This window comes from Myotis lucifugus, unplaced genomic scaffold (genome assembly GCF_000147115.1).
Source record: "Myotis lucifugus unplaced genomic scaffold, Myoluc2.0 scaffold_18, whole genome shotgun sequence".
Taxonomy (NCBI): Eukaryota; Metazoa; Chordata; class Mammalia; order Chiroptera; family Vespertilionidae; genus Myotis; species Myotis lucifugus.
The window spans coordinates 3,564,537-3,590,002 of record NW_005871066.1 but is presented as its reverse complement, the minus strand read 5'-3'; the positions used below and the strand labels follow the sequence as shown (position 1 = coordinate 3,590,002).

The window sequence follows — 25,466 nt, the reverse complement described above, 5'->3', positions numbered from 1 at the left end:
ATTTGTTAACTTCCATGTTGTCAGTACTTCCACTGTGACTGATTTCAAGGGACCCACGAGAGGTCTCAGAACATGGACTTGGGAAGAAATGGGCAATAACCATTTCTGTTTCCAACCTGCAGGGGCAATAAGCATAAATAACCTCCAGGGCCTAGACATTAGTAGAATAATTAGGAAGTAATTTTGAGTATTTATTACCTTTGTTTTAATGTATTTAATTTTAAGTTCATGTAATTTAATTTTTTGGAATGGCCCATTTTAATGTGGGCTCACAAAATTTCCCCAAATAGAACCATTGGTTTTCTCTCCTGAGCCAGGTGGAGCTGGCTCCTTCCTCCCCCACCTCTCCTCTCAGAGGCCCCCCCAGGCCCTTCTCTGAACCAGGTGTGGCGGGGGGGGGACTTCAGGGCTCATCCAGGCTTTGGCGGGAGAGACTCACAGTCCGAATCCTGGCCTCCTGTTTCCTGGGTGTGGGCAAGCTGGCTACCTAGTTAGCAGTCCCCAGTGTAAAATGAACATGCAGGGCCCTTGTTAAAGGCAGGAGAAAGGGCTGGTAAGGCAGCTACTAACATATCAGCTTTCTCCTGTGTTCAGGGTCTCACTTTCACACCTTCTGATGGTATCTTTTATTTTCTAGCTCATGTCATTCCAAGTAAGGAAAAATTAACATTTAAATCCTTAGTATGGATTCGATCATTAACCGCTGTTATGCGATGCCAGTTATAAATGCAAATCTACGAACACGTAACTCTAGGTGTTCATGAGCACGTCTCCTCTGCTCACACGTGCTCTATTATCTCACCCCCCCGCCCCCCGCCATCTCACACACACATCACAAAGCACAAATGCAAAAGCAAAATCATTAAGCATTTCAAGAGGGAGATGGCAGGGCACTGAAGCAGGCGTGGAGCCCTCTGAGCGAGGGCACAGGGTGTGGGCCCTGTGCACAGCACTGGGCACGTTCCTTACATCTGCGAGGCGTCATTTGTAAAGTAGAGATCTCGCCCGCTAAGCCCAGGGCAGGTGTCTGCGAAGGCACTGCTACCGCGGGCACAGGGCAGGATGCCGGCGCGCAGTCTGTGCTCAGTTCCCTGGACGCATTGTTATTCACAGCAGTCCCGATGTTAATGGTGTTCCTCTTCAGTCTATAGGGTCTTCCCTACATGGTCAGCATTGTCCTCCTTGACCTATTTTCCTTTCTTCATTATAAACTCTTTGAAGGTAGAGGTGAGATCTGTCGCCACTGAATTCCCTGTAGTGCTTCCTGCAGATTTTTGCACCTACCTGGCTCCCGGGAGGTGTGCATGACCTTGATCTTTGCATGATTTGGCCTTACTGACAAGAAGCATCTGTGCCTTAGTATCATGGCCCCCACAGTGAGGCTTGATTGGTAACAGTCCCAGGAAGGAGAAAATATAAAGTTGGGCTTTAACAGGAGTCCGTTGTAACCATGGAGGGGGGGTGGGAGGGAGGAGGACGAGGGGGAGGGCAGATGAGTCCAGGTGTTTTGGTTTAAGGACGGTGGCCTCCTCCTGTCTCTTGGAGGGGCTGCTTGAAGTCATGGGGAAGGGATGCGTTCCAGGCCTCATCAGAGTGAAAAGGCCCCGGGGACTTTAACTCTGGCCCGGAATCATTTGTCCCTTTGGGAAGTCCTTTCACACTTTGTGTCCTGCACAATTAGGACATTATTACAGTAATGTTTCTTTCCACTGATTGGTTGTGTATGTGTGTTTTCTGTCCAACAAATTATAAGACCCTCATGGGCTATAAGAAACTTGCAGGTCTTTTGAGCACGATGGAAGGCAGCACAGTGATAGGTGCACAGTGAGCAATGCACTTTATTGTACAGCTGACTTTGGTCCAAGTTCCCAGGGCTCCCTGGGGAGCTGAATGCCCTGAGCCAAGGGGCGAAGCGTCCCCGTCCGCCTGGCATTGTCAGGCCAGGACCTCCAGCCGCTTTGTCTTTCCCTGACCTACGTCTGTCCCAGTGTCCCCCAGACACCTTGAGGCCTGTCCCCCTACAGCGCCTCTCCCTCCGTGGAATTTGGGAGACCACACAGCTGTAGAGTCTACTTGTTTGAATGATGATTTTTTAACACGTGCCTTGGGCCAGTGTCAATAGCCCATGAAATCTCACCGAATGGATCGTCTGCACGAGACCTCGGAAACTCGGCTGAGCCCCAGGCCTCACGCTGGTGGGATGCGCAGGAAGGTGCTCGCTGCTCTGACTTTGCTGTTCCCATCCTGGGGGTTGTCTCACGTCTTGCGCCTTTGGGCCAGTCCATTCATTACTTTTAATGAGCACAGAATTCACAAGACATTGAAATAACATAAAACACCAATGGGCAGTCTCGGATGTTCCATCCAATTGTTGCTTTAGTTCTTTTTTCCCCACAGATTATTCAACAGGATGAAAAGAAGAAAAAAAAAGCCGATTCTACTCACTCCTGCCAATTCTATCCTAAGTAGAGTTGGCCTTGTAAAGCTAACACACCCGAACATTTTTTTTTTCTTTCAGGTCCCTGTGGGCCGGTGCCTGACATTTGTGTTCAAAATGACATATTACTCAACTGGCTAAACGTTTGAACGCTGTCTATCTTTTGGCTAGAACAACATTGATATTCCAACTATGAAACAGATGAAGAAGAATCAGAGGGGATAGCTATTTTCTGAAAGGGGTGTAATGAAGTTATTATTTTAAATGATAAGGCAAATGCAGTCATTTTGATAAGAATTTTTTAAGTCAACCCATCTCTGTGGCTAACCAGTGTTAGAGACGGTAATGACTGTACTAGAGGTGACTTTTATTAGCTTATTGTGGGAGGTCCTGGACAAGGCCCCATTAAGCTGATTTCATGGGTATTTGTGCCTCCGGCCACATGGATTTGGAATTCCTTTGGGCATTTGTTTTAAAGAAGGAAAGGAACAGATGAATGACAACTCCCTTATTCCTCAGCGTCCCTTGTGTTGGGGGAGACAGAGCCACCAGGTTGTTGGAGGGAACACAGCGTGTGCCACATGCTCTGTGGAGGCCCCAGGGGTGTGAGATGGTCCCTAACCGAAGTCCGTCATTCCTGCAGGTGATGGCGCTCGCAGACGCCGTGGAGGAAAACCAAGCCAGTGTGTTCCAGGCGTTCAGCAGGCTGCGCAGCGCCACGCACCTGCTGCTTCTGCTGGTCGGGCTGTGGCAGAAGCTCAGCGCTGACCAGGTGGCCATCCTGGAGGCGGCGTTCCTGCCTCTGCAGCACGACACTCAGGAACTGGTAAGGCCCGCGCATCTGCCGCCGTGACAGCCACTGTGACGGAACAGCTGGTGGCTGCAGGGAGCTGTCACAGGGCTATCATGTTTTTTAAGGTATTAGATGATGGCTTGGGGTGTGTGTTTGTGTGTGTGTGTGTGTGTGTGTGTGTGTGTGTTTAACCCAAATCCTGTTTTCCTTTTCTTTAAATCATTATAAAAATGTCAAATAAAAGTCTTTTCCCCCTAGAGCTATTTTAAAAATAGGTATATAGTCCATTTTTATGTGGTACCCAGTCTATTTTTTAAAAATTATTTTTATTGACTTTTAGAGAGAGAGGGAGAGGGAAAGAGAGAATCATTGATCTGCTGCCTCCTGCACTCTTCCTCCTGGGGAGCGAGCCTGCAACCCCCAGGCATGTGCTCTGACTGGGAATCAAACCGGTAACCTCTCAGTGCATGGGACGACCCCCAACCAACTGAGCCACACCGGCCAGGGCAGTCAACTTTCTTTGTGTTCTGCAAGCACCGAGAAGCCCAGGAAACAGTCGTTTGACTGCCTGGGTGATGCAGCGAACCTTCAGATTGGCTCATCTAAACGGCTCAGCCATTTTAATTTGCTCCACGTTCTTAAATTTAGCGTCGCTTCAAGGGTTAGAGGCAGCTGAGATAGCTGTGCAAAATGACAGGAATATTTAATTACATGTATATAGTTCTTTATGTATCGTTTGTAAACTCTTTTACCCTTAATCCTTTGAATGGACAGTTTAGAATGAAAAGGGGGGGAAATGGGGATTTGTATTGAGAGTTTTGGGTAGAGGATCATTTATTTTTATTTTTAAAAATATATTTAAAAAATAATTTCAGAGAGGAAGAGAAAGGGAGAGAGAGAGAGAGAGAGAGAGAGAGAGAGAGAGAGAAAGAGAGAGAGAGAAACGCCCCCTACTGGAGAGTGAGCCTGCAACCCAGGCCTCTGACCTGACCAGGAATCAAACCATGACCTCCTGGTTCATAGGTTGAGGCTCAACCAGTGAGTTACCCTGCCAGGTGGTAGAGGATCACTTAAATAATAACTTGCCAGATCCCTTGAGTTGTAGAGGTATCAACGACCACCAGCTGCCATTTTGGGGGAACTTTTTGCATGCTTTTATTACAAAGAAATATATTTTTAAAATAATTTCAGAGAGGAAGGGAGAGAGAGAGAGAGACAGAAACATAAACGATGAGAGAGAAACATCGATCAGCTGCCTCCTGCACACCTCCCGCTGGGGATTGAGCCTGCAACCAGGGCATGTGCCCTGACCGGGAATCGAACCTGTGACTCTTGGTTCATAGGTCAATGCTCAACTCCCTTCCTCTCTGTCTAAAAAATCAATAAAAACATTAAAAAGAACCCCACAAGCTGTGGTTCAAATGAAAAGCCTTGCAGGACTGTCAGGACCCCTGCTCCATCAGTCCAGATGCAACATGCCTTCCCCGTACTTGAGTTTCCGTTCATCGTGGGACCACGAGAATGCTGAGCTCACAGGGCCGCAGAGAGGAGGAGAGTCCACGCAGTGTAGGCATGTCTTTCTTTCTCACGCATGCTTCACTGTCCCATCAACTTCACTTACAACCCAAGTTCAAAGATAAAATTATTAAGAATTTCAAGATGGCGACAGCAAGCATTAAAGCAAGTGCGGGCCCTTCTGAGCAGGGCGCCCCATGTGACGCCACAGCTCACAGGCTCCTGAAGCAGGGTTAGACCCGAAGGAAGAACTTCCTAGAAACAAATGTTCTCAAATGTAGGAATTGCACCCCAAGAGAGAGTGTGGGATTGAGCTCTTTAAAAACAGTCTCGTTTTGCTGGGAGGCTGTAAGCACATTCATCCCTGGAGGCAGGCGCATGGACTTAGCATCCTCTCACAGCCCCTTCCACCTGCCCACCCTGTATTCTCTGCTGTCCTACCTCCCGAAACGCATGGGCAAATTCTTCCAACTCTCTCCTGAATTTGGTGAGATTAGAAGGTGTGTACACTCATTATGTCTATTGAAGTCATTAATGAGACAGGACATTCGATAAAAACATAACTTGGAGAAGAATGAATCAAAACAGACATTTTAATACTGCTTGTTATGCTCTTCATCTTTAATTAGGTTGTGGTATTCACGTTGGACTTGCACTGCGGAGACAGCTTATATATCTTGAGTAAAAAGGAATCCTTTTTCATTCTCGAAGACGTATGCCTGCAGTATGCGGTTTCGACATGCTAGTTCACAATCCCCCACATTATGCCTCTAGACCTCACAAATAAATGTTATGTGATGGGTATCCCGCTGAGATGTGAAAATGAAATATGCAAGCCTGAAATAACTTGGAGGAGGGTGCGGCGGGAAGAAAGGAGGCTCTGACCAGAATGTTGAAAATGTAGCCCATATTGAAGTTATTATGGCACCACAGAAATCTGAATGTAATTTAGACGGTTTGGTTGAGGGTGGATGGCAGAGGGCATGTGGGAGGGGGAGCCTCAGACATGTGGACATTGTTTTCAGCGCAGCCTCCGCTCAAGGTCAGATGTCCCCAGAAGTACTGAGAAGCTGAGGCGAGTGCTCAGAAAGCGCCACGTCCTGGTTGGTTGTATTTATTTGGGCGGCACGTGTCACAAGGCAGGCTAACTGCCGTAGTCCGTTCTGGAATATCTTCTTCTTAATGACATTAGGTTCACAAAGCAAAAATATTTAGAACTTGCCTTTGCTAATGACAGCAATGTTCTTTGCACTATACGCAGTGGTTCTAAACCTTCTGGCCCTTTAAACACAGTTCCTCATGTTGTGACCCCCCAACCATAAAATTATTTTCGTTGCTACTTCATAACTGTAATGTTGCTACTGTTAGGAATCGTAATGTAAATATCTGATATGCAGGATGGTCTTAGGCGACCCCTGTGAAAGGGTCGTTTGACCCCCAAAGGGGTCGCGACCCACAGGTTGAGAACCGCTGCACTATAGTATCAGTATTTTTTTAAATACCATCTCACTTGGAACAGAGTGCATCGTTGTTTCTTTGATTTGTCTCTTTAGTAATACTTCTCCATTTTTGCCGCTTAGTACTATTTTGGGGGCAAATAACTGTTGGTATTGCAGATATTGTACGTGATTTTTGTAAAGGTGCTGGAAGTCTCTAAGCCAGGTGTGTTTGGTAGGGATCCTCTCTCTCACTTTAAGAAAAACATTGAATGTTCTATTGGGCATCTCTAAAAAGAACTCTTAACCTCATTTTCATAGTGGACTTGATAATATGGTGTTGTCCCTACCGTCTTCCATGATGAAGGAGAAGTGTTGCCCAAAATAGCATCCTATCAGAGTACCTGACCGGGCAACTCTGAAATGGGTTGTTGTCTTACTTTCCAGGTTGGGGACAGAGCGTATTTCCGAGTATTTGAGTTCTCTGTGCAGGATGAAAACCCGTGTCCCTGACTCTCTGTCCTCAGAGGTTCTGCAAAGACACTGTCTCTGCTTACACCAGTGAGCGGTGTGACTGGTTTGAGTCTGAGACAGTCTATAATTGTGTATTATCCACAGCCCCTCCCATGATGCGGTACAGAAGCCCATGCTGGAAAAGGATACATACCTCAGTCATTTATTCCTTCAGTGAATAATTATTCAGTACCTGCTATGTTTCAGGCAGTGTTCGAGGCACCTCGCCTGCCTCAGGACACAAAACATCCCATCCTCTGTGGGTGGCTCCTCCTGGCCCTGCGTGCTCTCTGCGCAGACCTGCTTCTCAGTTTCCTAGTCAGCAGCTCAGATGACTAAGATTCCTGGACATGCAGTCCAGTGGATGGCAAGAGAGCAAGGAGTGTGGTATTTCCTAATGGGCTGTCTCAGAGTGTTGGTCCGAATGTCATTTGTGCTCCACGTGTCCCCGGAGGATTCTCTAAGACAAGAGCAACAGTGCACTGGTTAGGGCACCCGATTACGGACAGGCCGCGGGTTGGAAGGAATAGTGACACATTACAAAGCATTCTCCTGACTTTGTCTTTTTTCCAAAGTTCACGGAACACCTTCAGCAGATACCATCTACTCTTTGAAGAAGAAACGCTATAAGGTGTTCCCAAGGGCTTAATAGTTACCTTCTCTGATATTGAACTTTAAAATCCCCTGGGGAAGTTTAGATGGAGATTTGAACCCTCCGCCTACCTTTTTGATTGATTATTCCTTTTGCAAGCTGATCGGGAAAGAGAAACTTATTTTTAACCTGTTCAGCATGGTTCGTGTGAAGAAACAGATGTTTACAATAGGAAATCCTATTGTGTGGAGGGACTTATCAAGGCTCACTTACAGGGTTTAAAAGACGTGCATGTCACCGGTCAGGTCTGATGTGAGGGCCATTGTGCCTCCCGTCTGGGCTGAGTGAGGACAGAGCTGCCTGATCATTACTGTTATTAATGGCCTCTTCTTAGCAGGCGAACAGAAGGAGGAAGTCTGGTGTCGGCCTGACGCCCGCCTTTCCTGAGTGCTAGCGCAGCGTCGCAGTGACAGCTGTCTGCGGGACACAGGGCAGAAAGTAAATATTTTGGTGATTCCCATGCTCGTAGCCAGCAAGATAAACATGAAAGAACGAGTTTTATGTTCAGAACGGCCACACTCTCTGCGTCGTCGCTACTTAGATGCAACTCTTTTGCTTCCCCACAGTTTATATAACACATCTCGGAGCCTTCCTGCCCACTCGCTTGCTATTTTAAAATGGAAATAGTTGAAATACTTCAGAATTGGGAGCCAAGTGGAATACAATGTACAAGTGCTGATGTGAAATTTCTGTAAACTTTGCTCGTGTGTATCAAGTGTGGACACATTTACTATTCTTTATGCATTTAGGAGTAAAGAGCCTGAATAAGTGAAAAAGGAGTTGATTAACGGGAGCCTCCCTCTCCCGTAGGCCAGCTCAGTTCCTTTTTGAAATAAGGTGTGTTTTACATATTAATAACTAAGTAAGTAAAACCTACACAACCGCCTCCCCCTCACACTGCTTCCTGGCTGGTGTACTGCTGTTAGTTCAATTTCCTTAAAACGCCTCTAAACAACCTAGTTTGAGTCTTCTAATGACGAAGAGCCGATTTTGACATTGGGGGCCTTTCGTTCTTTAGGAACGCGCCCCTGGGTACTGGTGACTTGCTGCTCTGAGCCCAGTGCTTGCTGCTTGCACAGCAGAGCCGCCCGTGTGGCGTCGCCAGTCCCTGGGCCCGGTTATTCCATGTGCAAATGCTTCTGTGAGACCCCCCTGGCTTGTGTCCCTCTGTCAGGCTTTCTGGGTGGCAATGAATTAGCCTTTCTGCTCACGTGGCTTCGTCACTTCGTTGGCCTGCCCTGCAGTCTCTGCGAGGCTCCACCCACTGTTTCCCGTGGCACCTGTGCCTGTCCCCCTGCGGCTCTCGGACCTGGTCCAGCTGGGACCCCGGTGCCAGGCGGCCAGCACTTCCAGCCCCTGGGCGCCACCATATCTTCTTCCTGAAACTCAGTGTCTGGGGCTCCCCAGCTTCCCCGCTTGGTTCGGGGCGAGCTGGCTTTCCAGGACACACGTTTTTGCCATTAGCGGGCGAATAGCAGTTTTCTTCACCGGAAGTAGTGTCCCGTTTACCCGCTGGCCGCCCTCTTTAAGGGGCAGGCCAGTTTCAAGCATAGTCAGATATAAGTAGGTGGGGATTGCATGATATCATGATATTTTCATAACGTTTCATACAATTACAGATTCTCCTTCAATAACGTGTAGTTTTTTAAAAAACATTTTTTAAAAGGAAGCATTCTACTTTCATTTTGCATCCCCCCACCCACCCCGGTTTTTTTTCAAGCGACCTCAAATAGTTTGGGTTCTATATGAGCAAAGCCTGAGCGCTCCTGCACCGATGACACAGCTATTTATACCTGTATTCATTTACACCCTGTAATACAGTGAGCAAAGACAAACATTTTCAGTCTTTTTTTTAATTAAATCTTTATTGTTCAGATTATTACATTAGTTACTCTTTTTTCCCACCATAACTCCCCTCCACCCAGTTCCCACCCCACCCACTGGCCACGTCAATATGTGCAGATTTGTGACAGGTCGCGTCCCCCACCCCACGCCCCTCCCCCCCCCAAGAATAGTCAGTCCATTCCTTTTCTATGTCCCTGATTCTATTACAATCACCAGTTCATACTGTTCATCAGATTTCTTATTCACTTGATTTTTAGATTCACTTGTTGATAGATATGTATTTTCTGTTCATAATTTGTATCTTTACCTTTTTCTTCTTCTTCCTCTTCTTAAAGGATATCTTTCAGCATTTCATATAATACTGGTTTGGTGGTGATGAACTCCTTTAACTTTTTCTTATCTGTGAAGCTCTTTATCTGGCCTTCACTTCTGAATGATAGCTTTGCTGGATAAAGTAATCTTGGTTGTAGGTTCTTGGTATTCATCACTTTGAATATTTCTTGCCACTCCCTTCTGGCCTGCAAAGTTTCTGTTGAGAAATCAGCTGACAGTCGTATGGGTGCTCCCTTGTAGGTAACTGATTTTCTTTCTCTTGCTGCTTTTAGTATTCTCTCTTTGTCTTTTGCTCTTAGCATTTTAATTATGATGTGTCTTGGTGTGGTCCTCTTTGGATTCCTTTTGTTTGGGGTTCTCTGTGCTTCCTGGACTTGTAAGTCTATTTCTTTCACCAGGTAGGGGAAGTTTTCTGTCATTATTTCTTCAAAGAGGTTTTCAATATCTTGCTCTCTCTCTTCTTCTGGCACCCCTATAATTCGGATGTTGGTACGCTTGAAGCTGTCCCAGAGGCTTCTTACACTATCTTCGTATTTTTGGATTCTTTTTTCATTTTGCTTTTCCGGTTGGGTGTTTTTTGCTTCTTCGTATTTCAAATCTTTGACTTGATTCTTGCGATCCTCTGGTCAGCTGTTGGGAGTCTGTATAATGTTCTTTATTTCAGTCAGTGTATGCTTAATTTCTAGTTGGTCCTTTATCACAACATCGAGGGTCTCATTAGATTTCTTGAGGATCTCACTACATTTATCGGCGGTCTCACCAGTCTTCTTGAAGATCTCACTACATTTATCGGCGGTCTCACCAGTCTTTTCGAGGGCCTTATTAAATTTATTGGCGGCTTCTAGACAGTTCTTTAAAGACCTTAAAAGTGTGGTTTTGAACTCTATATCCAGCAGTTTGCTTTCCTCCAATTCTGTTGTTTGTGTCCTGTTTCTTTGTCTCGGCATTTTTTATGCTTCGCTGTGTCGATAGAGTGCCTTTCTGTGCTAAGTGTCCCAATTACTTGAGGTAGACACTCTTGGTGCACCCCCTTGTGGGCTTTGTGCACAGTCTTGTTGTAATTAAGCCTTGATTGTTGTAGTTATCACTGTGAGGAATTGACCTCCAGGCCAACTGGCTGTGAGAATCAGCTGTGTCTGCAGTGGGAGAACTTCTGTGCTGGAGACACCCCTCTGGGGCTAGACTTGCTTCGATGGGGCTTTGGTGCTCACTGAGTCTGCCCCCTGAGTGTGTCTTTTATGGTTATACGGAGCTGCAAACTGGATGGTCCCACTCTGACCTCTGGGCTTCTGGCTCCTGGATCTCTAGGGAGGTGCTAATCTAGCCTTTGCCTGAGGCTATCCAGCAAAAGTCTCCCTGCAGGGCTTGGGCGGGGCAGGTCCCACGGGATCAACAGGGCGGGGTTAGCAATTATGGCTGCTCTCAGTCTTGCCCTCAGAGGCTCTGCTTCTCAGTGTCCCAGTAATCGCTACAAGCCCCACGGAGAGAAAGCTGCCCTGGGGTTCTGAGCGATGCCAGACAGTCCCGCTTCTCCCGTATGAGTCTGGGTCCCTAGAGACTCGCCTGGAACTGGAGCTCAGAGCCTGAGACTCCCTCCCGATTGAAAACATCAACTGCGCCCTCAGCCGCCAGCCCGCTCAGCATGCACTCTGCACCTTAGTATTTTACTTCAGCACTGCGCCTCCTCTGAGTCTCGGTATGCTTTTCTCTTTCCTCCTAGTTGTAGAACTTCCACTCAGCCAGCCTTCCTGTGGTTCTGGATGATGTCCGTTCCGTCTTTTAGTTGTATTTTTTGAAGTGGTTGTTCGAGGCAGCAAACTCCGGTGTTTACCTATGCCGCCATCTTGGTTTCTCCCAAAATTTTCAGTCTTACCAGTGATGGATACATCTGCCAGGCTGACCAGCAGCCCCTGAACTATGGATGAACAGGTGACTCTGACAGGTTCACTGTGGAGGAGAGCGCTAAGGGGCTTGCCTGGCTCTAGTGGCCAGAGCAGCCTCGATTGCCTGCCGCGTTAGCCTGTTATTGGAATTTTTATCTTTAGATGCAATCAGCAGGGTGAGTAATCTTGGGAGGACACATGTTTACATTGTCCTCTAGGCAAGGGCATCCAGGGATTAAGCACAGGGATTCCAATAAACACCCAGGGGTCTGCACGTGCACAGACTTATTTGGAAAATTCAAGGAATAATTAGGGGCGCCGCCTTCAACACTCCCCTAAGTCTCCCCTAATTCGGAATTCCAATAAACAGGGCAGGCGGCCTTCCACACACTTCCCTTTTCTCAGAATGTCCTCCTGACAACTTTCCAAACAAGTATCTTGTGCTCCCCAACATACTAGTATATCAAAGTGAAAACAGCTGTTAGGTACACCTCACCTGTATTGATTTAGCCAAATTTGGTAACAGTGCCGACAGTAGTGAACCAGACATACTCCCCAATTCCTGATCCAGTCTTTCCAGACAGGCCTCCAGGAAACATGGGCCATAAAGCTAGCCCAGCACTTGGCTCTGGTCAACTAAAGTTAATGCACTCAGAGTGGTTAGTCAAATCCTCATGGTGTGTAGTGTTCATGTTTGTAACTCTGAGGTGCCGGATGCAGCCTACATGCTGATAGTTGGCAATGCCAGGTGAGGCCTATCACCTGAGTAGAATGTAGTCAGGCTGAGGTTCAAATGTGAGCAAATCCTTAGTCAGGTCTGCGTCCTTAGGGAACTCGCTAAGCACTGGTTCTGCTGGGAAGAGAAGTGAGAATGGCCATTCAGATTCGATCTCAGCTTGCTTTTTGCTTTATATTCCTACTGAGCCAGTAAACAAGTGAGAAAACAGAGGAAGAACGTGAGATTAGGAAAGTGAGTGGAGCCCTGGCCAGTGTGGCTCAGTTGGTTGGAGCGTGGTCCTTTCCTGTCAGGGCACATACCAAGGTTGTGGGTCCTATCCCTGGTTAGGGCGTGTGTGAGAGGCAACTGATGGATGTTTCTCACATCCATGTTTCTCTCTGTCTCTCTTTTTCTCTCTCTAAAAAATCAATACAAATTTAAGGAACAACAATAAAAAAACAAAAACAAAAACAAAAAGAAAGCGAGTGAATCAGCTCTCCAGCGCCTTTCTCACGAAGGCCTGCCTGCCCGGAGTTTGCCGGGAACAGCGTGTGGGGGGTGAAGGACTGGCCAGTTCAGAGGCCTCAGAACCAGAGTTCCACACACGTCAGGCTGAGAGCAGGGCCATGTGGGCACCGAGGAGCCATTACACAGGGAATTCCTTCCTACATTTCAGGTATATCGTTCACTATATTTCTGCACAATCTGGCCTCCATTAGGTAGCTATGGCTTACTACCAAAGGTGACTGAAACACCATAAACTGGAATGAGTCATATATGTATATATGAAATAAGGTTTTTCTTCAATAAGACATATCCACATTCTATTTCTTACCCAAAGCAACTGAAAATTACAGTCTGTTTGGTCTCAATGAAGTAGGCCACATACTGAGCCTCCCTTGGGCGTCTTCGCCATCATTTTCAGATTCAGGGTTTGATGTTTGGTTATCTTTGTCATCTGTAAGCACAAAATCCTCCTGCTACTACCACAGTAAGGTCAGAGGTGCTAGCCCATCCTTGAAAAAGTCGCACTCCCCGTGTGGCCTCCTCGGAAGCCCTGTCCCAGGCGGGCTGGTGTGGGGAGGATCTTGAGACTCTTGTGAGGGCTAATTGTGCAGAGAGTGCTGATGTGATGCTGGGCATATGAGTCATCCACGAAATCGTGGCTATTACTGTGTTACTGCTGTATTTCAGCACTGAGATGCCATCTATTGTAAGTTACAGCATTAGTTTATGGACCACGTCATGTTGTGTTTTGTTTTAAAACCGAACGTGGTTCTCTCACTAAGATCGAGTTTCATGATCATTCAGGTAATCCACTCTGTGATCCCCTGCCTGAAGCAGTGAGGTCAGAAAGAGTCCCGGTCAAGTGCAAAACATACCCTTAAAAAGAGAGGATCAGAGTGCGTTGGTTTGAAGCAACCCGTGCTTTCCGCTCCTGTTGCTGCTAAACTCCGTCTGTCAGAGGCTGGAGGTGGATAAAATGCCATGAAGGCCCTTCTCACCCCGAGGTTCTAGATTTCCGCATAGTTTTCCCATTTCATCAGGCAATTATGCTACATGTTTGATCGGTGAGTTATCACATTGCGTCTTTATTGTAATGAAACTCTCATTTCAAAGGCTCTTTTTTTGTCAACATTCCTTTTCATCATCATATTTGAGTTTATGTAGCAATCCGGGCCCTCCAAATAATTACCCTGCATCTGAGTAGCAGTCTTTCTGAAGTGTTGGCATCGTGCCTCATGTGAAAGAAATATCCATGCCAAACACCTAAACACAACATGGTTTTCACTTGGTCTGTGAGTTGGCAATAAATAAGGAAATTCTCTACTAACTAAATGCCGTATCTACTTAAATCATCTAATATGCCACTGTTAGCTACTTTCGAAAACAGTAGCTTGCTTAGATGAATAGTCTATAAAATAGTAGCAACTGTTTTAATGCCGAAATGACCACAGAGCACACAGATGTCAAATTATATACAAAGGATCTTTCCTTTTTATACACCATAGGGCTTTCTCAATGGCTCTGAAATCAACTTGAAAATACATCCTCTCCTACTCTGGCCGGTGTGGCTCAGTTGGTGGGTGTTGTCTGTGTACCCAAAGGTTGCTGGTTCGATTTCCCATCAGGGCACATGCCTGGGTTTCTAACTTGATCCCCGGTAGGGAGTGTGCAGGAGGCAGCCCATCTATGTTCTGCTCTCACATCGATGTTTCTCTTTCTCTGTCCCTCTTTCTTCCTCTCTCTCTAAAAATCAATAAAAAAATTTTTTCAAAGAAAATATGTCCTCTCTAGTGACAACCAGATTATTCTTTTGCCTTAATTTACTTCTTCCCATTGTTATTGAAATACAAATTCAATTTTAGATATCGTTGAGTTTAGATTTTGATAGTTGTACAGAGATATCTTTGTAGTAACTAGTGGCTTATTATTCTCTGATGGTTTTGGATAGGAAGCTGTTTTCACAGTCTTTACGACTCTTGAAAGGATTTTCAAGATCAGCCTAAAATGATTAATTTGTTTCTTAACTTGCCCAGTGGCATCTGTAATGGGTCACTAGAGTAAAAGCGTCCTGATTCTGGCAAGCAGTTGGACGTTCTCGAGTGGGCATATTTGGTCTGCGTGTGGGTCTAAAGCACTAACCGCCTAAGCCTCGAGTGAGATGCGTGGTGAGTGTGGGAAGGGCCTGGGGTTTAATCATCTGTTGGTTCATCGTGAAACAAGAGTGTGCGGTGCGGTGCCCAGAGAGCAGAGGTGACCAGAGGCGACCGGAGGCCGGGCTGGCAGGAGAAGTCCCAGCACGCAGGAGGGACCGCTGTGTCCCCCTGCAGGTCCATCCCCAGCCCGGTATCTCGGGGGCAGTCTGGGGCTCTCTAGTTAGCTGTGTACATTTAAAAAATATATTTTTATTGATTTCAGAGAGGAAGGAAGAAGAGAGAAATAGAAACATCAATGATGAGAGAGAATCATTGATTAGCTGCCTCCTGCATGCCCCCTCCACTGGGGATCGAGCCCGCAACCTGGGTATGTGTCCTTGACCGGAATCGAACCTGGGACCCTTCAGTCCACAGGCTGACGCTCTATCCACTGAGCCAAACCAGCCAGGGCAGCTGTGTACATTTTTAAGTGCCTGAAATTGGCCCTCATTCAAAGGCCAGTGGTTAGGATAGAGAGAAAAGTCGAAGCCATGTTTGCATAAGGAAGAGCTGGAGGAACTGGGGATGTTTTCTCTGGAAGAGAGGGTACCGACTGGCTGTCCTCACAGATGCAGGGCGCTGCCAGGTGGCAGAGGGGCGAGCCTTATTCGCATGGCTCTGGAGGGGAGAACGAGGGCCGATGGGGCAGATCTGGGCTCAGCATAGGAATCGCGTTTTGCTGGTTATACATGTCCCTGAAAGTAATGAACTGCCTCCCAAAGTCATGATTCTGGATCGGGAAGACGGCCACGCCTGGGCAGATTGTGTGAGGGATCCTGGTAAAGTCCCACAAGGCTGGACTGATGTCTTCAGAGTCCTCCCAGCTGGTTCCGTATCTCACCAGCTCTCTGTCCAGCAAACACACTTCTTGAGCCCCCTGTTTGCTCAGCACAGTGCTGGGGTGCGGAGAACCGCGGGCCTGTCCTGGGGAAGGCGGGCAGGGGGAGTGCTGCGGGGGAGCTGGGCTTGTAAGGTCTCAGCCACGAGGAGGCCCACGAAGGCAGTGCCTGAAAGTGGGCATTGCCCGGTAAAGAGCAGAGACAGGGCATTGCCGCGGGAGAGCCGGGCACGTGCCGAGGCCTGGGTGACAGTGCGGACGCAGGTGGACAGGAGAGAATGAGATGGAGCAGGAGCTGGAGCAGTAGTTGAGCGTCAACCTATGAACCCAGAGGTCATGGTTCAATTCCCGGTCAGGGCACATGCTCGGGTGCTGCTCGATCCCCAGTAGGGGCATGCAGGAGGCAGCCAATCAGTGATTCTCTCTCATCATTGATGTTTCTCTCTCTCTCCCCCTTTCCCTTCCTCTCTGAAATCAATAAAAATATATTAAAAAAGCAAAAAAAACCCCAACCTTTTGGATTTTGGAGCTAAAGTTGAGGAATAACCTAATCCGATTTGCATGTTTGCAGGTGGCTCAGCGGGTGAGGGTGAGGGTGAGGGTGAGGATGAGGATGAGGATGGAGTGGTGCTCCCAGGGAACCCCCCGGGCTCCTTTCTGAGTCTCAGGCTCTCACCTCCTCTGTGTTATTCTGTGAGAACACGTTCTCCACTGTCTTCCTTTATCATTTCACTTAGGTTGTCAGGCCCATGGGACTAGTCTCTGGGGACAAATGGATCATGTTGGCACTAATTCCCAGATTGCACTCGTGCCTCCCTATTGGGCTGTTCAGGACCTCCAGAGCCCCATTCAGTCTCCCTGGGGCCCCCGTGATGCCCAGCTCCTCGTGTTGCCTGAGGCCGGTATCTTCTGCGCAGGCGCTGCCGGTGCTGGCACCCCTGTGACTCGCTAAGGTCGCTGCCCAGCACCCAGGTTCCGGGCGGCAGCCTTCACTGCGCAGAGGTGTGTCCTTGCCCAGGTCTGTCCTGCAGCACGGCCACACGGTGCCCAGCGACAGTGGTGTCCATGGCCACATCCTTTCTTTGTGTCACTTTTTGTCACCTGGGCAGTAACGTGGGACTGGATAGGTTTGTGTCTCACAAAAGCCCCCTCATTGAAATAAGCTCCTGTGGTTTCTGCCTGCAGCCCCGAGGCTGCGGGACCAAGAGCTGAGAGAGGCACCAGGGTTTTCCCTTCGTCCCGTTTCCCCCAAGATGCCCACAGGTCCCGCTCCCTGACCACCTCCTGGCCCTTCCGCAGAAGGGGGGACAGCTCACCCTCCAGGTCATCCGACCTGCCCGGCACAGGGCTAGCACGTCTCCTGCCCACCTCACTTCACCCCCAGCCCTCGGAGGGGGTGCAGGCTGTTGGTGTCCTCAGCTGTAGAAGAGGCTGAGGCCAAGAGGAACTCAGTGACCCGCTCAAGGCCACACAGCATGCGGAGCCGAGTCCAGCACCAGACTCAGTGACCCGCTCAAGGCCACACAGCATGCGGAGCTGAGTCCAGACACCAGTCGTCTTACAACTCAGTTCCCAGTGAAGTGCCTACTTTGCTCATGTATCATCTCCGCTTACACTCAAAATTGGCTTTTGCCTCCAGGGCTGGGAGGAAACGGTGGATGCGGCGGTTTCCCACCTCCTGAAGACCTGCCTCTCCAAGAGCTCCAAGGAGCAGGCTCTGAACCTGAGCAGCCAGCTGAGCAAGCCCAGAGACACCAGCCGCCTGAAGAAGCACATCACCTTGCTCTGCGATCGCCTGGCCAAAGGCGGCCGCCTCTGCCTGAGCACCGACGCGGCGGCCCCGCCCACCATGGTCATGCCAGGTGAGCGCTGCGCCAGGCCCGGCCACAGGGCTGTGTCTGTGGTGGGACTTGGGCTCCACATTTCACAGTAAGTGATGATGAAGATGGCTTTCTCGTGTCCCCTCAGCTCTCCCAGGGTAACCACTTGGTGGGAGACGTTTCTAGAATGGTATGTCTCTTTTCTTCCCTCTGCTTTTAAACATGATCCATGTTGTTATGGATCTAACCAATAAAAAGTGGATTAGAGAATAAAACTAAATGTGATTTTGCGATACTGTATTTCTTAGATGAAACTAGCATAATGCAAGCCACTGATGTTATCCAGATGAGGTCTGTCCTTCCACTGTTTGCTCGGGTTGTGGTCAGCAGGATCAGGGGGCGGAGACAAGGAGAAAGCCCAGGATCAGGGGGTGCGGCACCAGAGGGCTCTCCCCTGTGTGGCCTTGGGCACCCAGGCCCCTCTTCCCTTCCACAGCCAGAGGGTCCCTTGGAGGCAGCAGCCCCACCCACCCCCCCTTCCCTCTTCTGTGAGCCTCTCTTAGGCCGCAGGAAGGAGCAGGAAGTCAGTGAATGTATTAAAGGCAGCAGCTGCAGCTGCTCTTTCCTCCGGAAGCAAGGACCATAGTATGGGAAGCGGGTGGTTTTCTCTACTTCCTTCCCCCGCCCATGCTGCTGCGCTTCCGGCTGCTGCCTTTCCCCTCCATCAGCATTTCTCCAAGGGAGAAGGAATGCCAGCAAAAACTCAAAAAGATAAGCGTGGGGACAGCGGAGCATAATCCAGTACGTACAGCCTTCAGGCAGCGTCTGGTCCTCCCTCCATGCCCCACTGCATATGTGACCCTGAGTGTGTGAGCTAACTTTCCAGCATCTTCCTTTCTTCGTTTGGAAAGTGGATAAAATAATCCCTCCTTCGTTGCCAGGGCCTCGGGGGGTTGTAAAGCACCCAGTACAGTGCTTGGAACAGAGACACACTTAGACAATCCAAGCGGTAATGCTCCCCATTGTTAGAGACAGATGGATAACTCGGTCTCGAATCTGGTGTGGGGCTGGGAATAGCTGGTTTGGGGGAATGGGGCACGGGGCACTATATCTGATGGTTTTAAATGGTCTGACCTTAATCTATCAGTTCTCAACCTGTGGGTCGCGACCCCTTTGGTGGTCGAACGACCCTTTCACAGGGGTCGCCTAAGACCATCCTGCATATCAGATATTTACATGACGATTCATAACAGTAGCAACAGTACAGTTATGAAGTAGCAACAAAAATAATTTTATGGTTGGGTCACAACATGAGGAACTGTAGTTAAAGGGCCAGAAGGCTGAGAACCACTGCCTTAATCACTCACAGAGAGAACCTACCTTTTATGCCAAACGAGTGTTTCAGAATAGAAATGCCTCCTACGCAGAAGCAGTTGGAATAGTTTGTCTTAGTTTAGATCCTCTTCATCTTGTTAGCATCCTCCAGACTGGTCCTTCAGCCTCTACTCGTCCATCTTCTGTCCACTGTTGCAGGATTCTTTTTTTCTAAGGAATAAATATTTAGGCCCAATGAGATAGTAAATGAGAAGTGCTCACTGTCACTGGTGCTCTGATGTGGCCTCCCTCCTTCTTGTCAGTTGGGAAAGCAAGGCGGCCGGAGGGAGGAGAACTCTGTAAAGGAGGGGACGTACCCAGAGAAGGCAGTTGGCCCCTGCTTGGCTGAGCATCTGCCTTCTCTTCCCCACGTTCCCGTCGGGGCTGCTTTGGGAACGGCCACTAGGAGTCCCCGGGTGGTGCTGCCAGCAAAGGCCTGGACACCTGCAGGGAGTCAGGCCCATTAGTCACTTCACGGTGGCACTTCCGTCATGTGCTTCAATAGCTAGATTGGAAGCAACTCCAGGGCTGAGTCCATCCAAGTCCATCCAAAATGTTAACTGTATGGGAGGAAGGGGCAACGAAAGGAGGGAGAGAAGGAAGGAAAGGAGAAATGAAGGAAGACTGAAAATATACTGTTCATAAGCCAGGCATCTGTAACCAGGTCTGCGCCTCCATGCTGGCCCAGCCGCGTCCAGGGAGAGGTGGAGGCTGCCGCACCTGTGCCTCTGTCGGGCTCGTGGCCGCTGGCTCTCACTTGCCGATGACCCCTCCTGAGCTAATCAGGGGAGTGAATTTTACCGGTTCAGTCAGCGCTCTTGGTCAAGGACAAACTCCATCGTGCCTAAGCCTTCCCACCAGAACTCCAAGTTCTCACACACTCATTTCTGTGCTTTGCACATTTTTGAGGTAGAAGAAACACGTAGAATTTTTGCTGTTTTACAAATAGAAGACGGAGTTGGAAAAAGCTAAATTTCTTGCCCAGAGTTCCATGCTTACCGAAGGGTTATGTCTAGAATCCAAACCTCCGAGCCCTCTGGGCTTCCCTCCGGACCACACAGACCGCAACGGTGCAAATGCACTGCTCACCCCGCTTCCTCCCGCATGGACTGTGCTCCATCTGGCTCTTTCCCCTTAAATTGGTGGAGCAGTGTGGGAGGAAATGGGCAGAATAGTTTCATGCCGTTTCTTTTCTTTGCTATGAGGAATATATTAAAAATATATCTTTGGGCCTTGGCTGGTTTGGCTCAGTGGATAGAGCGTTGGCCTGGGGACTGAGAGGTCCCAGGTTCGATTCCGGTCAAGGGCATGTACCTTGGTTGCAGACACATCCCCGGTGGGTTTTGTGCAGGAGGCAGCTGATCAATGCTTCTCTCTCATCGATGTTTCTAACTCTCTATCCCTCTCCCTTCCTCTCTGTAAAAAATCAATAAGATATATTTAAAAAAAAAAAAAAAAATATATATATATATATATATATATATATATATATATATCTTTGTTTTGTGCTTAATGTTTATTATCTCCATGGGTGACATGATGCTATTATCACAGAGACAGCAGGCAATACTAGGAATTATTTCTGCGTCCAGTCAGTAATTGTGCAATTTGCAATGCCAGTTTAGTTTCAGAGTACGTGAAGGTAACGTGGCATTCTAGAAAGGAGTGGATCACTGGACATAGGCGTGCGTACAAGTATTTTTCCCAGACCTGATCCTTTATCAATGGCCAGGCAGGAACTCAGGAATCATCTTGGTTCACCTTCTTGCTTAGCAGCGGAGGTAGTTGAGGCCAGGAAGATGGAGTGACCTCATGGTAGGAAAGGCCAGAGTGTGTGTCACAAAAACAAAACAGATTCCCTAGCCTATACCATGTGCCACAGCACATTTCAGATGAAGAAGAGATCCTATATAATAAAAGCCTAATATGCAAATTGACTGAACGTAGAGTGACGGGCCGCTATGACAGGTACTGATCACCAGGGAGCAGACGCTGAACACAGGAGCTGCCCCCAGCCCACAGGCCCCGACTGATGGTGGCAGGGGGCAGGGCTGGTGAGCAGGTGGCGCCAGGCCAGCCAAGGCGGGTGCCAGCAGGGGCCCCCCCAATCACCCTGCTGGTTGCCCCACAGATTGGCCTTGATCGCTGGCCAGGCCTAAGGACCCTACCCGTGCACGAATTTTGTGCACCAGGCCTCTACTTTAAATATGAAACAATGAAATCACAAAAACACAGAGGAGGTGGAGGTGGCTACATGGATACGAGGTGACAGGCCATGTGCTGTGGGATTATCCTGGTGGCAGAGTTTCAGGGGGTGTCTGAGTGTCTTCCTATTCTGTCTTCTTCATTTTTGTGTGTTTTCCTACCAACAACGTCTGTAACTTATTAAAAGGGACCAGGATAGAAAGTACCAATAAGGAAACAACTATAATTATATCAGAAATGGTGGTAAGGGAAAAGCAAGGACCAATGTTATACATCAGGACAATGAATGGCTTTTTACTCCCCACAGGAAGTATTCAAGGGCAATGACCGTGTGTCTATGGGGCTTGTTTGCATTTCGGTTCTGATGAATGGATACCCAAGTCCCTCCCAGGACTCTGCATCAACGTGCGCAGCTGGTTTATGGCTTCTGCCTCCTTTCCATCTCCGTGCCGCCTCTGAGAGGAGGCCGAGTCCTGCAAGCATTGCTCTCTGAGTGATTTTCCACCTTCCACGAGCGAACTCATAATGGTCAATCTGGTGAGCACTCGGCTGCAGCCTGCTTGGCTGCTCTGCAGAGTTTTACGATGCCACTGCCTCCCTCTCAGGGTCTTCTCCCTCCTGGGCTTCTTCGCTGCTGGAAACTGCCCCTTTGCCCTCAGACCTGTCTTTCCAGGCTGCTTGGTGGCTTCTTGTTCCTTTTCCGTCTCCAGACTATTGGTCTGACTTCATGCTCTCCGGACAATCTCGTCACCTGAACTCCATGTACTTCCGGGTTTGTATCTTTCTGGCTGGCTTCTCCTCCAGGTCTCACACGTTGCCCTCGATACCCTGCAGGCCTCTCCGATTCCAGCTGCCTGAGTGAGACTCATCTCCTCTGTGTGCCGGGTCTCAGTGCCTGGTATTGCCCAGTGCCCAGGCCAGGGGCCTCGACACAACTGGACCCTCTGTTTCCTTTTCTCGCCCTATTCAGTCAGTCACCAGCACCTGACGATGGCACCTCCCACATGTGCCCTTTCCCCTGTCCCCACTGCCCTTACTTGCTAACACACCATTTCCTATTCAGGTCATTAAAACCACCGACCAGAGTCTCCTTGTATTAAGATTCCTCCTTTATTTTTTGTACCACCATAAAAAAAACCACCAACTTATAAATGTTCATAGCAGAATTATAGATAAAAAGTGGGAAAATCCCAATATTCGTCAACTCACAGATGGATAAATACATGTGGTAGAGCCTGCGGGGGCTGCGTATCACAGGACACAGGCTGGGCGGCTTAAGCAACAGACCAGTTTTCTCACTGTTCTGGAGGCTGGCACTTCAGGGTTAAGGTGCTGGCAGGTTTGGTTTCTCCTGAGGCCTTTCTGCTTGGCTTTCAGATGGCCGCCTCCCCTGGGTCCTCACACGGCCTTTCCTCTGTGTGAGCACATCCTAGTGTCTCTTCTTCTCTTTACAAGGACGCTGGTCCTTTTGGATTAGGGCCCCACCCTTATGACCTCATTTAACCATATTTTCTGCTTTAATGGCCCTCTCTCCAAATAGGGTCTCATTGGGGCTTAGGGCTTCACCCTATGAATTTTTGGGAGGGCACAATTCAGTTCATAACACCCAGATGGAAGGTAGCTCCCGGTACGTATTACATTCTTCTTTATGGCCTCAGCTCCCCACCTAGGCCTGCCATATAGCTAGCTGGTGACCACCATATATTTTTAAAACTTTTTATTTTGAAATAGTATAAATATCTATAATAATTTAATTATAGACTCCCAGGAAAATGCAGAAATATTACATAGAATCCCTTGTACCCTTCCTCCAGTTTTCCCCAAAGGTGACATTTGACATAACTGCAGTACAGTATCAAAATGGGAAATTGACATTGGTCTGCCTTATATTTTTAGAATGAATTAGTGGAGCTTTTATTAAAGAGGATGCGTCTTCAAGTAGGTATAAGTTTTAGACTTTCAGAAAGGGGAGTGGCAGATATTATAGATACAAGCAAGGAGGTATGGGCCTGTAAGTAAACTGATTAAATTTCAAATTAGAAGTTCAGGTGGCTAGATCAGGAAGCACTAGTTAATCTAGAAACTTGGGAGCTGCATAGAAGAGATTGAGAGACGAGCATGTAATGGGAGCAGTTGTAGGTTCCTAAGCTGTAAGTGACTTATAAAACGCAGTGTTTGAGAAATACCAAGCTCATGGTGTGTGCAGGTGGGAGGGGTGTGTGAAGAGGAGGGAAGAACACAGATATTCCATCAAGCTTGTTGGTTGCCGCTGGTGGAAATGATTAAGTTGGCTGAGTGAGTTCTGTGTGTTATGGATAATGTGCTTCATTTATAATACAATGAGCTTGAGATGATGAAGGCACATCCAAGAAGAGACAGGTGTTGACAGCTGTATCTGAGGAATTTTTAGCTCAAGGGAAAGATTGAAGCTAGAAAAGTAGATTTGGTATCTTCAGTTTACAGGTCATTATTTTGCAATTGGATGAGCCATCTGAGGAGAGAAGGCATTGGGAGGGGATCATGGGATTTGGGACTTAGCTGCAGAGCCAGGAACCTGGGATGGGAAGTGGATTCTATGGGAGGAGTGGATTTCAAGGAATGCCCGGGAGAGGTGGTATCAATACTATCAAGGACAGTAGGAGGTAAAGGGAAGATCTTTTGGTAACTGGAAGGAGCAATATAGGTAGACTGATAGAATAGGGATAGTCTGTTGTCAGGATTTTTATTTCTTTTCTTTTCTTTCTTTTTTAAAAAAAGATAATGTAGAGATGTTTGAAGGTCAGGGGGTAGTGGCAAGATGAGAATATTCCAAACCCAACAGTGTTAAGTGGGAAGCTTTGAGGAGGCAGAGGAATAATCTAGAATATAGGTAAACTGAACAGATTTAGTATTTGAGAAGAGAAAAACATTGGAACCTGGATAGAAGTTGGGAATATTTAATGGAAAGTTTAATGCAATCCCTCCACAAGAGTTTCGCTGAAGGAGGTTTAGTTTATAACGATCTGTGAGAGACAAGAAGGGGTGAATGGGGAGGTGGTAAATTCAAGTTGGTTTGCAGTAGCCACTTTGGGAAGGACAAACTCAGCCATTGAGCAATTGTGCAGCTGCTTATTATTTTTGGAGCCATAGTTTCTTAGCTTGAAATATTGAGATAACACCTCCTTGTTTTGAAACAACATACTCCTTCAAAAATCAAACTATAGTGTATAGGAAAGCATTCAGTTATTAACAGGATGCTGGTCTTATCCATTGTATTAGGGAGTTCATAATTGGCTGAATGGAGGGTTAGTGGGAGAATATTTGAATCCAGGATTAGACTTGATTTCACAGGAGAAGCAATTAGGAGCAACTCTAGGGGAAGGTCTACCATCAAAGACCGAATAGAATACCATTCTCCCTGTGTGTACTTAGCAAATACTTGTTGATAGACAAGCTGGCTGGTGACTAATTACAATGTGATGACCAAAGCCCGTTTCTTGGAAGTAGGGCTGTTAATACAGGAAGAGAATACCAGGGGAGTTTGAGGAATTTCCTTTCCTGCAGATGTTTAAACTAATGCGGATACTCAACAGTCTAAAGATAATTTGGGAAAAACCCTGCCTGAAAGCAGGGGAATAAATTAAATAACGTTTAAAGACATCATTATTTCTGTTTCTTTAGCCACGTCATACAGACGGATCTGTAAGATGCTCATTTTTTACCCTCACCCAGCCATAAAGTGAGCTGTCCTTTCTTTGGACTACTCTCATGTGAAATATTGCAGCGGGAAGCCTAATTCTGTGTAATTTTCAGTTCCTTTAAAAGTTGCTGAGTTAGCCCAGAGAGGAGCATCCCTCGGTAAGGTATTATCTCTGGGGCTTTTTATTGTATAAAAAATAACTTTTCTCACATGATATTTGGGCTGTTGATATTCAAATATGAGGAAGAAAAGAAAAGGTCTTTTTTTTCCGACAGCTGCTGGTCTGAAGGGATTTCTACAGTCACCTTAACTTGTACCCGTTTCTCTTCTGGTCTTCCTCCCTCCACTTCTACCCCCACCTCCACTTCTGCTGCCCCGGGGCCCTGTTGTAATAAACATGCCTCCTGCTTCCTTCCCTCCCACCTCTCCTCTCAGTGCCTGTATCTCTCTAACAAATTCGGTCTCTGACAATAGCAGTTTCTCTGCTTTCAGTATAAATTCATGATTATGATTAAAGTTGTGTTTATTGTTTTTGTTTTCCTTGAGATTTTAGGGTGCCTGGTAAAGCATTTTTAGTGCTTAAAAGCAGTTCATCCAACTACTTATGTGAGACTGTCATTAAGATTTATTTTATATCACGTTATTTTCATTAAAAAATTTAAAATCTATGCATAATGAGAATATCCATGGGAAGGTGGGGCAGACCCAACCATTTGGCCCATCTGT

General features: G+C 47.6%; 1 protein-coding gene across 1 annotated transcript in view; it reads left to right on the top strand.

Moving 5' to 3' along the window:
- Window positions 1-25,466, top strand: part of BBS9 (Bardet-Biedl syndrome 9) — a 311,978-nt gene that overhangs the window by 248,641 nt on the left and 37,871 nt on the right. The window contains exons 20-21 of the mRNA XM_006085338.3: window positions 3,081-3,263; window positions 17,302-17,524. Of these exons, the coding sequence (XP_006085400.1) occupies window positions 3,081-3,263; window positions 17,302-17,524 (406 nt within the window). The remainder of the gene's footprint in view (window positions 1-3,080; window positions 3,264-17,301; window positions 17,525-25,466) is intronic.